The following is a 15,331-nucleotide window of genomic DNA, read 5'->3' as shown; positions in this document are numbered from 1 at the left end:
CACTCGGAGGTTTAAATGGAGCTGTGTGCTCAGGGAGCTGTGTGCTCAACAGGAGCTGTGTGCTCAACAGGAGCTCTGTGCTCAGGGAGCTTAGTACTCAACAAGAGTTGTGTACTCAAGGAGCTTAGTACTCAACAGGAGCTGTATGCTCGGAAATTTAAGTTGAGCTGTGTGCTCAGGGAGCTTAGTGCTCAACAGGAGCTATGTGCTCAGAAGTAGTGGGAGCTTAGTGATTAGAATTAGTATGGCAAGGTATTTGATCAAGAAGGAAGATAGTGCAGAGGTTGACGATCAATTTGGTACAAGGAGGAAAGAAAGGAGATGGCACGAAACATTGTCTTGCAGAGTCCGGGGGAAGATGGAGAGATTAGAAAGACGTGTTAATTGAAATAATACTTACTTATTGCAATGTAAAATTGTTGTTAAAAGAAGAAAAAGAAGTATATATAATGTGCTTGTTTATTTTGTAGTTTTTGATGCTTTTACAGTTATAAAATGTGTTGGCTCTTATATTATAAATTTTATACATATGTTATAATTTATATATGTGGGAACACAAAGTGATATTAAAGTGCACGTCTGATATTAGCTAATTGGTGATAAAATACTGGTGCTCATTATTTATATAGGATAAAGTTTAGATGTCGTTAGACTTAAAAAATAAGCTACTGATATAAGTAGATGAAATTGCATAAGTAATATTTAGAAGGAACAGTTACTCAGGAAATTTTCAACATGTTAACAATTTCATGGTGAACATTTGCTGGGAAGCACTGAGTGATATTCTATAAGATATAATATCATTGCGCAAGGTTTTCTAAAATTATTCATTATACTAAATTTACTTTGCATAAAGTGCTATAAAGTTTCTTTTAAAAAAAACATATTTGTGTTCTTTTTTAAACTTCATTCATTTTTATTGGTGTCTATGTGAATTAAAATTATCACGTTTTTTAGCCATTATGTTGGAAATAGGTATTTCTTCATGATATTTTATACTGTTCGTTGATTATCATAAGATATTTATCAAAATTATTTTCTGTATGATATCTTTATCTACATATTACAAAATTGTTTCACCACAAGAAGAAATTAGTATGTAATATTCTACTTTCTATACAAGCTGGACCAAGTTTTTTGTGGCAATGAAAGTTTTACTTGATTTAATCACCTATTGTGAATCATTGTAATTTCAAAAGAAATAATTTTTGCTCTAAATAATACTAAGCCTTACGAAATATTACCGTTTGTGTATGTTTTGTGCAATGGATATTGTTATGAAATCGTTTCTTTCCTCAACTATAACTATGTTTATGTATCAATTAAAGGTTTCTATCATAGGATGAATATTATAAAATTGTTTCCCAAATGTTCAATATGTGTTAATATTAATCGTGATGTTCCATACTTTGCATAGATCGATACAAAAGTTTTTCTTAATGTTCAAGACAATTTATGAAGCTAAAAGCTTTTATTAAATTATCTTTGACACTACATGCAGTGTATTTCAATTTGTTTTCTTATAAGACTTAATTTTACTATGGATTCTGTTTATGTATACACTCTGCTATGGGTATTCATTATAAAGTAGTTTCTTTTGGTTACTAAAACGACGGAAAATGTTTTAAATGAAATAATGCGTAATACAACGAGTCGCGATAATATACACTATAATCACAAAATGTTATTAAGATAGAGATAAATACATATCTGAATAAATATATATTGACGCTGTCGTGATAGTCGTGTACATGCTAGAAATACATTGTATTGGATACTAAAACAATGATGCGTTTGGAGGGCCAAGAAATTTGAAGAGAATATTTTAATACGAAGTGTTTTTATTCGCACCCAATACATGTGTAATGTAATAAAGTGATAAAATATAATCTTTTTTACACACTGACAAAATGCAAAATATACAATTTTATAAACAAGTATACTTTAACTTACATTAATATTTATAAACTTCAAACATTTAATTTTGCTTTAATCATTATTTGTTTATTGTGTCGTTGTTTGTTATTTTATCACAGATCTCCTCTGTAATCTTAAGCATTTGTTTCCAACTTACATAAAAAATGTTAGAAATTTTCTTAATTACATTATATTAACGCATCATAGTTTAATATTAAATTTTTAAATACATTTTCGTAGTTACATTACGAATTCAAGGAATCCTTATCAGCAACGTATTTTTTTATATTAAAAATTATTACCTGAACGGTTTCTTATCAACAAGCATAAAACGTTAAGCATTTTCTTGATTACATTACGATCTTAAAAATTTCTTATTTACCACATGAAAGATTAGAATTTCCTTTATTTACGGTGTGACCTCAAATATTCTTTATAGACTAATTAATATCATTGTTTCCATTGATATAGATGCAAGTCATGTAGCTAGAGAGTTTCCAAAGTTGGGTGGGTTTATATCTTTCTATCGTTTATTTTGTTCCTTCAAATGTAGTCTTGTATCGATTTAATCTGAAACCTGAAAAATTATAATTACTGATTTCTAACTATTAATAACTTTAGAAAATATTATGAATATTTTATAACGTTTTAAACAAACAATCCTGATGTAGAGAACTCCAGGTGAACAACTTCTATGCATCAACTTACAAATTGTTAAAAAAAAAACAGTTCCTGACTTCAGTAAAGAAATTTTATAGTTATTTCAAAACTGTAATTCTCCAATCTGTATGTTACCTTGATAGATTAGCACCATTCTAGTAAGATGTTAGATAGGTACGTACACGATAAGTGGGTGGCCAACACATCAATCGCCCTATGAATTTTTTAATCAGTCGCGAAGGTTTCGTGAGAAAAATAAGTTAATATGTGAGAACACACACACACACACACACAAAAACAAGAAATGCAAAGTAAAATAGGTACACTTATGTTCAAGATAATTTGATTACTTTAACCATCTTTAGATTTGTGTATAGATAGTTTTGCAGTGATGCAACTTGTATAATCTCTGTTCCTTAAAAGCATTTGCTTGAAATCTAACTGCCAGATCACTCTACCTATATGTAGAGATACAGAGCTGTTGAAATCGTGCGTTCATTTTATCTTTTAAAAAATACATTTATATCATTAAGTAAGTATCGAGTATATTTACTAAATAAACAAAACCTGATATGGAGAAAATTTATTTGATAACCCTATAAACTAGACCTTATATAAGCAGCTAGAATTTTCGCACGTTTATGTTAAATTTTTAACAATATATTCCCTTAATTTTCTTACAATTTCGCAGTATCTCTATCCAATCTCATCTCTCCCAACGTACAGAGTACACCAATTGAGAACTACTATACCGTACAGTGATTATTCAGTGCCTGAGTTTGCCAAATGTACTCATCGTTTTCGAATTGGAAACTGTGAAATATCAGCAAGTCAATTTCTTAGTTTCTTAGTATTGGGTTCTTAAAATGAGTTTTATGACCCTGGATATCCCTGACCAGTGTTACTAACATGTTTTCAGAAAATAAGTAAATAATGTACATGATCTAGACAAAATCATTAAACTCTTTCATAATTATGGTCAAATTAGTAGCTAACAGAATTGTCTAATAAAGCAAGTAAAACAATTCATAATTTTACTGTATTTATCTAAAGTAGTATTCCGTAATATTTTCCCTAGCATTGTCGAATCGAATGTTTTGATACTTAAAATATTTACAGTACTCATCATTGACATCCTTGCTAAAATGTGTTAAACATCCTTTTAATTCTTTGCTTTGTTCTGAATTCTCCGATAATTGGCTATTTAAAAATACACTGTTGATATGGCACAACACGAAAAGTACATAGCTTTAGCAAAAAAAATGCCCTTGAAATACTCATATAAAAATTAACTGTACGTTGAAATTAGCTATTGTAAAGTGAAATATGCGGAGAAGTTTGATAGTAACAATCAAGTAAGAACGATACAATAAGATATATATATATTCTCAGGCTATACAAATATTTTCCCTGGTGTGACAATGTAAGTAAAGAAGGGGAATTAGTAAAATAGCAAGTCACACATTGTTTTTTTAATTCGTGTTTTAAAGAAGTTTTGATTGACAAAATGAGATATCGCTAAAGACAAAGAGATGGATTTGGGCAATTATAGAAACAAGATTAGCAAACTTTATGTATAATGACTACTCTATAATTTTACTAGGCAATCGGCATTGGGAAATAGATAACACTGTTTATGGACCATAAAATCGCTGCTGTTATAAACTCCGTAGCTGTAGTTAAAACAAAACCTTTCCTTTGACTTTATCATCAAATGTTCTTTGTCGATTACCGTCCTCTTCTTGTTGGGAGGATGTTGGATGTTGAGGGCAGAAAGAGTTATGGTTTTGTGCACATGCTCTCATCTAAAAAAAGAAGAGGAAGTTTAGAAAGTATAGAGAAATGGTGATGCTCTTTTGAAAGAAAGTTGTTATTAAAAGATTATGTATGTATGCTTTTTGAAGTAAACAAATAGCAAACAAAGGTAGCTTGCTTATTAAATATAATCAGTAAATAAGATACTAGTATTATAATTAGGTAAAGAAATACTTAACAGATTGGCGCAGTCGGTAATACGGATTTACACTCTAGTTTGTGGAAATTGCTTCATTCAGCAATTTTAAACCATTTGACGTAAACACAGGAAGGATTCAAATCTATATAGAGCGATTCGAGCAAGTTGCACTATCCTGAGCATTGCCAAAGGACATAGTAATGCCAACGTTTCTAGCAGTAATGGGATTACCGGCATATGAAGAATTAAGGAATTTGTGTGCTCCGATGAAGCCATCACAAAAATCGTTTGAAGAGTTGAAAATTTTAATGATGGGACACTATGGACAGAAAACAAATGAAATTGCAGAGAGGTACAAATTCCACAATATCAAGAAATTAGAATATCAGAATGTAGCTCAGTTTGTAATGATGTTAAGAAATCAAGCTACTTTCTGTAATTTTGTTTCATGTTTAGAACATTTACTGCGTGATCAGTTTGTTTTTGCCTTAAAAAACAACGTAGCGAGAAGGCAGATGCTAACAGCAGCTTCCTTATCTTTCCAACAGGCGGTAGACATCGCGACAGCAGTAGAGAACACTGAAGAACAAATGGCATTGTTCAATAGTTTAGGAGCACAGCAACAAATTTGTAGAATGGAAAAACAGCGCATGAAGTGGAAAGGAAAACAAGAAAACCAGACTAACAAAATGTCTAGTGGTCAAAGTTCACCACAATGTACGGGTCAATGTTCGTACTTTTCTTCATCATCTAACTCCTCGAATCAGAGGAAGGGAAGGTATATTAAATGTAATATGTGTCAACGATCACACGTAAAAGGCGAGTGTCCAGCTTATGGAAAACGCTGTTTTAAGTGTACTGGTTTACATCATTTTGCGCCAGCTTGCGTATTACGATCGGTGGATGTACAAATGAATGAGCTCAGCATGAAAAGCTTGGAAGAGGGAAGCGACAGGGAAACACAACATAAGGCTAAGGTCTCCGATATAATTCCCGCAGTTTTGGAGAAGGAGAAAGTTTCTGACCTTTATCAAGTGCTACATATGGATACACTACATTACCTATCTGAAGAAGATGGTTTACCAGATTTAAGGTCTGTGGCAGGCGGCAATGATGCTGAGTGGTTAGCTAACTCAGAAGCTGTTATAGATAATCAAAGCGATTTGAACCACGAGTCTAACCTAAGTGAAACCAGTTCCGATGTAGTATCTTTATTGAGTCGCAGTAAGACTAAAAAGCTAAAAAAGAGGAATAACAAATACAAATTATTGACTGACTCGGAAGAGGAGGTTCGGGATGGTACCGAGAAAAATCATAGTAGATGTCAAATACGTGACGAAGAGACTGGGAAGAAAATTTCTAGTAAAAGACAAAAAGCCAGGAAAGGAAGAGAGAATACCGTACAGCAATCACAGTGTATGTTTTCCGGATTCATGGATAGAGATCAGGAGTTCCAGGAAATGTGGAGTAAGATTTCAGAGTTGGAACAGAAATTAAAAAAGTTAGAGTTACTAAAGAAGGAGAAAAAAAGAAGAAACCAGCATCTGAAAAGTAAAAACAAAACATATTTTGTTGCTGTTGTATTAATGTTTTTAATTGATGAAAAACATTTTATTGTCAGTTTACGTTTTAGTTGTTACATTAGAGAAGGTCAAGCGGTTTGTCAGTTAATTTTTGAGCATTACTTCAGATAGTGTTCAGCTTTGTCAGTTTGTATTTGGACAATACCTGAGAAAATGTTGGAGGTTGATAAGATATTGTTATTATTAAGGTATTTGAGTGGAACCTAAGTGGTTAACAGGGTGCAACAGTTACTTGCAAAGTGGTGTTTAATTCAGCTGAAGAGAACAATTACATTACTGTATGGTAAAGATATATAGCTACTAGTAATAAAGAAATTCGAGAGATTACATATAACTAACTAAGAATAACTTATAGATCAGGATACGGACAATAGTTGTCTTTTTGAAGGGGAGGAGAATGTTGGGAGGATGTTGGATGTTGAGGGCAGAAAGAGTTATGGTTTTGTGCACATGCTCTCATCTAAAAAAAGAAGAGGAAGTTTAGAAAGTATAGAGAAATGGTGATGCTGTTTTGAAAGAAAGTTGTTATTAAAAGATTATGTATGTACGCTTTTTGAAGTAAACAAATAGCAAACAAAGGTAACTTGCTTATTAAATATAATCAGTAAATAAGATACTAGTATTATAATTAGGTAAAGAAATACTTAACACTTCTCAGAACTAAAGATGCGTGGCTTTTGATTTACACCGTCCAATCATTAATACTACTAGTTGTTTATATTGTTTTCCCGGATTGGAAATCAGCTTGCAGTTAGTGTAGTGAGACCACTTAAACAATAGGAAGTGGTGTTTACAAGAAGTTCTCAAATTAGCTATTGAATTATATATGCAGCATGTCTATGAACGATTCTTTCGAGGACATCTTAATTTTAGCAGGATATCTTGAGCAGTATTATCTGCAAAGTTATCATTTTACGTATCTACTTTTATAAAGTATCTAGATAAACCAACTTTGAGATTTAGTTTAAAATAAATCATTTAGTATTTTCCCATTAATTTCTCACTATATACTCGTAAAATAATAGTAATAACAATAATAATAAGTTTACTTATTCTAGAATTATTTCCATAAATGACACCCTTAAGTTATTTCCTACTTTAGACCTATAAAAGATAATAACAAGTTAATTTTATTCATTCTCGCTTCCGCTGAGTGAGCTTTGTGGTGAACAAACATCATGGATTTTCCCGGGGTTCTCCAATTCCCTTTCACTTTATTCACTCCACCGTTCTCATCCATCTAATCATCACCGCCTCCCTTCTTCGCTGTCAGTACATATTCGTGGGACGTTAAACTAAAAGTTATCAATTTTCAATTTATCTCCAACGTTAACATCCTTAAATTATTTGCAGATTTAGACCTATAGAAGTTGGTAGTAACAGCGAGTTGATTTTACTCACCTTTACATTATTTTAATCTGAACTACATCTATATGAATTGATTTCATTCATTCTCATTTCCAACAAAGATATCTTTAAATTAAGTCCAACTTTGGAGTCCAGTCCTAGAAAATAGCAATAATATTGAATTCATTTCACTCATTCTTGAGTTATTTTCATCAATGACATCTTAAATTATTTCCTAGTATATTATATAAATATTTAAGAAAATTATCATGAGTTGAGTTTACTTACCCTTAAACTATTCCAAACAATGACAATATTATTTTTACCATTACAATATTGCCATTACAACAATAGATATAAGGTGCTCGCAAAAGATTTTTCGAATGACCAGGAATCCGAGTTACCTGGAAATTTTTGTACCTTTTTCTTCACTGATCTAGTATAATTGAAATATTACCTGAAAAATATTTCAAATTTATTTTCGCTACAAATTGTTTCTCTGATCATAAAATTAAAAAAAAGTCTCCAATTTCAATACCTCATAATGGAAGGTATGGAAAACTAATGAAATTTTGTTTAAAACATAATAACACACTGAGCAAGGCTATGTGATACTATGTAAAAAAAACGCCCAATCGCGTAACAGTTTCAACACAATAACTCTGTCTTCATCAGACTTCCACTCTTTTTCTGAATACACAGTTATTGTGTAGAAACTGTTACGTGATTGTGTGTTTATTACATAGTATCACATAGCCTTGCTCGGTGTGTTATTCTGTTTTAGTACAATATGGAAACAAGGCCTGATAGAAAAGTTAAATTTTGTTACTGCTCGTAACTTGTTATAATTGATTAGTGAGCAGCGAGAATTCCAATCAAGGAAATTTGAAGTTCATTTGAAACTCCATCATTCATTACTTAAAAGTTCAATGACTAATATTCCATGTAAACATATATTTTAAATTATTTTATTTATAATATTACTTCTATATCTCTCGAGATATATGACATACATTTTAAAGAGTATTGGATTGAGTTATATATATATATATATAATGATTTCAGACACAAAATTGATTTAGGAAAACCATAGAAAATCCAAGAAATAAATAGTTTACGTGTATATATCGTTATATTTTTATCTTACATAACATAATCCTTATAAGTAAACCAAGTTTTTTTTTAAATAATATGTAACTTCGATCCGTTCCTCAAATGATTGATATGTTTATTAGTTTTATTGTTAATGTTCCAGGATCAGCTCCCGCCGCCACCACCTCTCAAGGATGAGATCGTGGTGGATCGCCTCGCAGCCGTCACAGTCCGAACAAGATATGAGGCATTGAAGAAGGAATCGTCGGATCTCGATATCCAAATCAAACAACACCAGGATGCGCTAGACACTCTCCTCAGGATTCAGCAAAGGTAAGGGAAATACCAATCTACATTCAATTCCTATGAGGGGCATTCGATAAGTTCTAAGCCTAAGATAAATATTTGAAAGTACTTATTCAGATTTCTATGTAATTTCTGCTGATCTCAACCCATTTAATTACATCAATCGGTAGTACGTTGAATACCAGCAGAGATAAGACTTTGTCACAGCCGTCAAATCAGTTTTGGTTCAGCATAAAAAACCAACGTTAACTCATCATCGTGGCTGTAACCTGGACGACGCAAGTGTTTCTTTAGCGTCTGAAACAAGGAAAACTCACTTGGGACCAAGTTTTGAGAATATGATGGATGTTGATGAAGTTGCAATCCGCACTGTTGAGTAACAGCTTTGAAAATAGCGGCTCGCTTGATATTGTAGACTTCCTGTCTCGCTTGTAGATATACCTGAGTATCAACGTTCCGCACCTTACTAAAACCAATAAAAACAATGCGCCTTCTACTTTTGTGTCTATGCTTGAAGTTTCGTCAACTCATGGTTGTTGCGCCACCTTTAGGCTTAGAATATAATGAACACTCCTCTGTATTATGATAAATAAATATATTCTGTGGTACGGATTAAAGAAATGGTCTGTCATATGGGTTAAACAAAGCTTTGCTTTGAAAAATATTCCGTCTTTTAACTTATTAAATCTTATTGCTGACATTGTATCGTAGCGTTGTTCAAAAACATGTTTGACTACTGATATTTTAATATCACATGCATCAACGACTCAGCATCAAATCTGAGTACTTTAATTACATATGGATTTCTTTATGATTGTTTATATGTAAGGCAGAACAGATAATAGTTTGATTCCTTTAATAACCCATTATTTTCAGTGTAATATCCTGCATCTATTTTGGAGCTGTAAATAATAATTAGCCATCGACTGCACTTGCAACTGTTACAAAGAAAATGAAGGTTAGAAATGTTAAACTCAATGTGTCGTGCCCTTCTAATGCAATTAAGGTAATTAGAAATCAAGAGTTGTTTTGTATAGTAAAAAAAAATGTAATGAGTGAGAAGGTTATCCCTAACCAAATGTGAGCAAGGACGATCTGCTAGTATTACGTTTCCATGGTTATGCCCTAAAGCTTAAAGGAGACGGATTACTTTTAAAATGAAGCCGCTCCGCTTTACGTACTGATTGTCAACATTAAAGAACTGTATGTGGAAGTAAAGTAAGGGTATAGAATGTCTTGACTTAGGCACGCATAGAGGTGACGTAGTGCTCTGGATAACTTTTCTAGGTTGCTCTCTGTACCCATTTTAATGAGACTAGGAGAATCTTACAGCTGCGTCGGAGCAAGGGTAGATCAAAAACTGCTTACCTCCACCGGGAATCGAACTCGGACCATCTTACAGGGTAGGTAGCTATCTTTTCGAATACACAATCCTTTTCAGATTATTGGATCAAATGATCTATTAGATTCCAATCAAAAAATTTCTTGTAGACGCTATATCTGGAGAACTACATATAGTGTAGCCAAATCCACTCAATATAATGTGCTTATTCCGTAAAAAATACAAAAGCTCGATTTAGGGGCCGTTCAAAAATGTTCTGCCCCCTGATCTGAAAACTAATTATTGCCCAACAAAAATTTCCTTGTGGGCTTTATATCTGGAGAACTACATACAGTGTAGTCAAACCCAAACTATCATTTAACTCAGTATGATGTGCTTATTCCGTAGAAAATATGATAACTCGATTTAGAGGTTGTTCAAAAATTTTGTGTCCCCTAATCCAAAAACTAGTTTTTGGCCAAGATCACAATCTTTTGATCCATTTTTGGGTTATTCCTCTAATCATGGCCTCGAACCCTCAATGGATTACATCTCATGATCCGAAGCCGGACGCCCGAGACCATTCGGCTTTTACCAGCTGTAACCGAGTCTTTTGGAAATGGATTATTAATTTGGTAAATGGTTATGGAAGAGTTCATGAAATGAGAATGTGGTTGGAAATGAGAAAGTCCCTAGAAAACACACAGACAAACAAATTCAGGTGGCCTAAAATAAAGCTAGAAAATCTCTCGCACCAAAAGTCGGACTCATTTGTTTGAATACTGTTCGATCAACTAATATTAGCTCTAACACTGTAGTTTGATTATTGAGAATGTTCATGAATTTGCAGTTAATAATTTGTGGTACTAAGAAGCTAGAAACAAAGAGGACTTCAATTTCAGAAGGATTCAAGTGTCATATTACCTTATATTTGTGTGTGTGTGTGTGTGTGTGTGTGTGTGTGTGTGTGTGTGTGTGTGTGTGTGTGTGTTTATGGTAACTTACGTGATCTAATGATATTTCACTTAATAATCCATTATTTAGATTTTTATTAATAACATCATACATCTCTGAGTGGACTCTCTCAAATCATTCTTCCAAGTGTGTAGAAATGCCATAAAATCGGAAGGCACCGAACCAGGTAAGATGACTGATTCTCAAATAAATCAAAGCATATAGAGGAACGGAAACAATGGAACATAAAACTTGATAACTATTGACGTTACCGTCAAATATGCTATGGGAAATGTTGATAATTTGGAAGAATTTGTGAGGACACCTTTATCCCTAATAGTGTATATTTTTTCTATGATAAGAAATATCTTAGGACTATTTACAAACTTAGTCTGAAAGATTTCGGAGATATCCCAAAATGAAGTCATTTCAAATTTTACTTTGGAAACGAAAACTCTTCACAGATATAAGTTAAGTTTTACGTTCTTCATTAATATTGTTAACCTGGGTTGTTACTCCTCTAAAGCTGATGTTGGAATATAGTCTTAAGTATTGTAGACCATTTGGAATACTCCTAGATTGGTAGCATTAGTTCAAGGTACATCCTAAATTACCTCTATTGCTAATATTGAAAGTACCCGCCTATAGTTTGCTACGAAGTACTAATAGAGATCTCCACCACTGTTTTGGGTCGGCAAAACAACCGTGTATGTACAAGAGAAATACAAATTTGAGTAATATTTAACATTTACATAGTCTCATTCTTACTGGTATATATACAAGGTGTTTCAAAACAACACCGACAACGTTTGGGAGGTGACTTCTGACACCAATATAAGACAAAAAGTATAGACTAACTTGGGTGTACAAATGATTCCTTTCGGACTTATAGGCTACCGAAATCATGAAAAATTGAACTTTAAAGGTCCATAGCTCCAAAACTATGTGACCTACCGTAGTCGGATCAAGACTTTACTTAAGAACTAGTATGTATCCTATCCAAATATCCATGTTTCAGAATCCTTCAGTACTTCCGCAAAAATTTTTATAGAGGTAGTTGGTGAGTACTTCAAATTATGTGCTCGTAGCCAAACTCCTATAAAAACTGTTGCGGAAGTACCGCAGGATTTTGAAACATGGAGTTTTGGATAGCGCACATATTACTTCCTAAGGGAAGTCTTGGCCTTGCTTTTAGTAGCGACCTAGCACAAGTTGTTTAGTGCCTTTTGTATTTACTGTTAGTTTTTATGGTACTACGCTCTATTTGTACCATTAACAGGTAAGCCTTTTTAAAGTAAATCTACATCCAGTAATACAAGTCCTCCCTTCTGCAAGAGTAAAAATGCCGTTGAAAGCCATGGATATATTATGATTCTAAGTATGTGTACCTAAACTGGAACTGTATGGTTTCCACTTACTCATGATTATCCTAGTAAAGAACTTCGCAATTTTACGAGATAATGTTAATTTTTTAAAAAAATATCATATTTTTTATTATTTAATGATTTCTTAATACATTGTATAGCGCAAGTTTACAATAGACCGTTATAAAAATGGTAATTTTATGGTTAAAATGAGTTAACTGTAAATGAAAGAAGACTAATAGTATATTGATTTCCACTGGCTGAGCATTTTTACAAAATCTAGATAAACAATATTTTATGTTTACAAGTGGTATACTACGGTTACGATAAGTGAGTCGAGCTCCCTCGTGGCTACGCGGTTAGCGTACGCTCCTTTGGCGTGGGAGATCCGCGTTCGATTCCCGGTGGGAGCTCATGTGGTTCGGATTCCACGTTAATCAGTAAGTCCACGTCTCATATAGCCTCGCTGCTGAAAGAGTCGCTAAACTAAAATGAACGATGAGTGAGTCAATATGAAAGGACTATGTAATATATTAATTTCAACCAGCGAAGTGTTTGTCTGTAATGTAGGAAAAGTGTATTTTATGTTTACAAGTTTAGAGTTATTACTGTGAAACCACGACAAGTGCTTAAACCTACATAAAGATCCTCTACTGAAGATTCTTTCATCAAAGTACACGTATATGATGCTCCTAATAGAGATTAAGAAGGGAAAGATTCCAGTTTTTGTCAAAATGAGTTGAAATAGCCATTTTGTTCCTTTATTTAAGATGCATATTTTGGCATGAAAACCGGAAAGATTCCTTTCATCATTATGATGTAGGAGCACGTGAAAAATTTGACTGAGGTTAAGAAAGGAAACATTCCAGGAATCTTTCCCTTCTTATTCTCAGCCATGGAGCTAAATAAGAACATACTGGAGTGCCTAGGTATGTGAAGTTCCTATTGTTTTGCTATGGAACGGAATTTGTTCAAATTCAGGCCAGTTTTCGGTTATTTCCTACGAAAGGTCAGTATTGTTACTGTTAGAGGCTTCATATATGCAGTTCCTCTAGTTCATATTATATCTAACTCCATTAGTACGAGTGTTGTAATTGCTTTTTACAGAAAATATGACCGGTTAATATTGCCGAGTTAAGGTCCGTTGCGCGACAAATTGCGCGGACAATTTACCCTACTCGGTAGGCACTCCACTATGTTCTTATTTAGCTCCATGTTCTCAGCAGCGCTCAGTTCTTCTTCCTCCAACAGAGCGCTCAGTGATTTGAGAATGCAACTAGTGCTGTCGAAATCGGTTTTTGAAAAAACCGAAAACCGGTTTTTGAAAAAAGTGAAATTTCATAAAACCGAAATGTCGGTTTTGAAAACCGCATTTGCGGTTTTCGGTTTTCAGAAAATTGGTTTTCTGAAAAACCGAAAACCGCAAATGTCACAAAAATTCTACAGCACTAATATCAAGTAACGACGAGAAAACAGCAAAGAATCTTTCCCCACACCGGCTCACAGTTGCCAGATGGAGGGAAATTTTCCTCGGCGGCGTAGGGAAAAATGATCAAAATTTGCAGAGGGAAAAGAAGGTATTTTTTCTTAAAATGTCCTAAAGTGTAGGGAAATTCTATACTTTTACAATTGGCAGAATAAAAAAAATAAGTTGCAATTTCTCAAAGAGGCACGTCTATCGTTATTGGGAAGTAAAAAGATACAGAATAAAATATGATCGGTGTTTCCGTCTAGTATAAACTATTGCAGGTGTCTGGGACTTGCGATAAGAAGCCAATCGACACATGCAAAACCACAACATTCACATTTATCGGAGTAGCAACAAATCAACAATAAAATTGTGTATTGCGATAGAGATTTTCTTTCTTTCTTTTCTCTTTCTTTATATTAAGAAAGGGAGGTGGTGCCTTTTTGTTAACAAAAGAAAGAGTGGCAGTACTATTTTTTAAAATATGGGGAAAGAGTAATAATAATATAAAAGATGTCAGTCTAAGTGGATGATATTTCAAATTGAATTTCATGAGTTGCATGTGTAGTGATCTTAAATAGGGATATACCTTATTTCTATTGAGTGTTGGCTTATTACCCTATTTTAGCGGGTACCACCCGATTTTCAGGTTATATATTCGTCCCCCGCTTAAACATATCTTAATTACGAAAAACCACCCGCTTTTTGGGATTGGAGAAAAATCTAAGAGGACTTAGTTGATAAAGTGTTGGTATGGTATATTCAACGTAAACCGCTACACCTTTGACAATCTCAATCGCGATTGAGTTAAATTTGGACTCGCGCTCAGGCTCAGGCTCTGGGCTGTCTGAGCAGTGCGCGTGTGCAGAATCATTTGCTAATAAGAGATCTGCTCTAATGCACAATGGTTTTCTTTGTATAGTTCATGTGTTTTCTATGCAATGTATTGGAGGTTCTATACGAATGAATATTCGTTTGTAGATGTTGTAACAAACATACTTGAATTATTCATGCCTTTACAAGCTACAAGAATGCCGAACGACAATTTCAAGTGTAACTTTAAAGACTCTTATAGAAGCGAATTTACGTTTCTTAGCCAGGGCAGAACTGTTTGAAGCAAAATGTACACTCTGGAAAACTGTTTCGTTTGAAAAGTAGGATGCAGGGAAGCAAATTGGACCTCCCCTGATTTTTATATATTTTGTAAACTAGATCACGAGGAACACGAATCTGAAGGCGTTTTGACATTCCGACCTCCGGAACTCGAGATATTAAAACTTAAAGTTTAATATAGACGCTATATGAAAAAACACAATATTCTCTATACGAAACATATTATGTCCTGTGAGATATATAAAGGTAACC

The 15,331-nt window shown here is 33.5% G+C and overlaps 1 protein-coding gene across 1 annotated transcript in view; it reads left to right on the top strand.

The window, feature by feature from the left end:
• Nucleotides 1–15,331, top strand: part of Stacl (SH3 and cysteine-rich domain-containing protein) — a 426,872-nt gene that overhangs the window by 123,746 nt on the left and 287,795 nt on the right. Inside the window, exon 7 of the mRNA XM_081741694.1 lies at nucleotides 8,717–8,886. Within this exon, the coding sequence (XP_081597820.1) occupies nucleotides 8,717–8,886 (170 nt within the window). The remainder of the gene's footprint in view (nucleotides 1–8,716; nucleotides 8,887–15,331) is intronic.

This window comes from Thermobia domestica, chromosome 16 (genome assembly GCF_964235325.1).
Source record: "Thermobia domestica chromosome 16, izTheDome1.hap1.1, whole genome shotgun sequence".
NCBI classification, from domain to species: domain Eukaryota; kingdom Metazoa; phylum Arthropoda; class Insecta; order Zygentoma; family Lepismatidae; genus Thermobia; species Thermobia domestica.
Note: the sequence above shows the minus strand (reverse complement) of the source record. Positions and strands in the feature narration are given on the sequence as shown.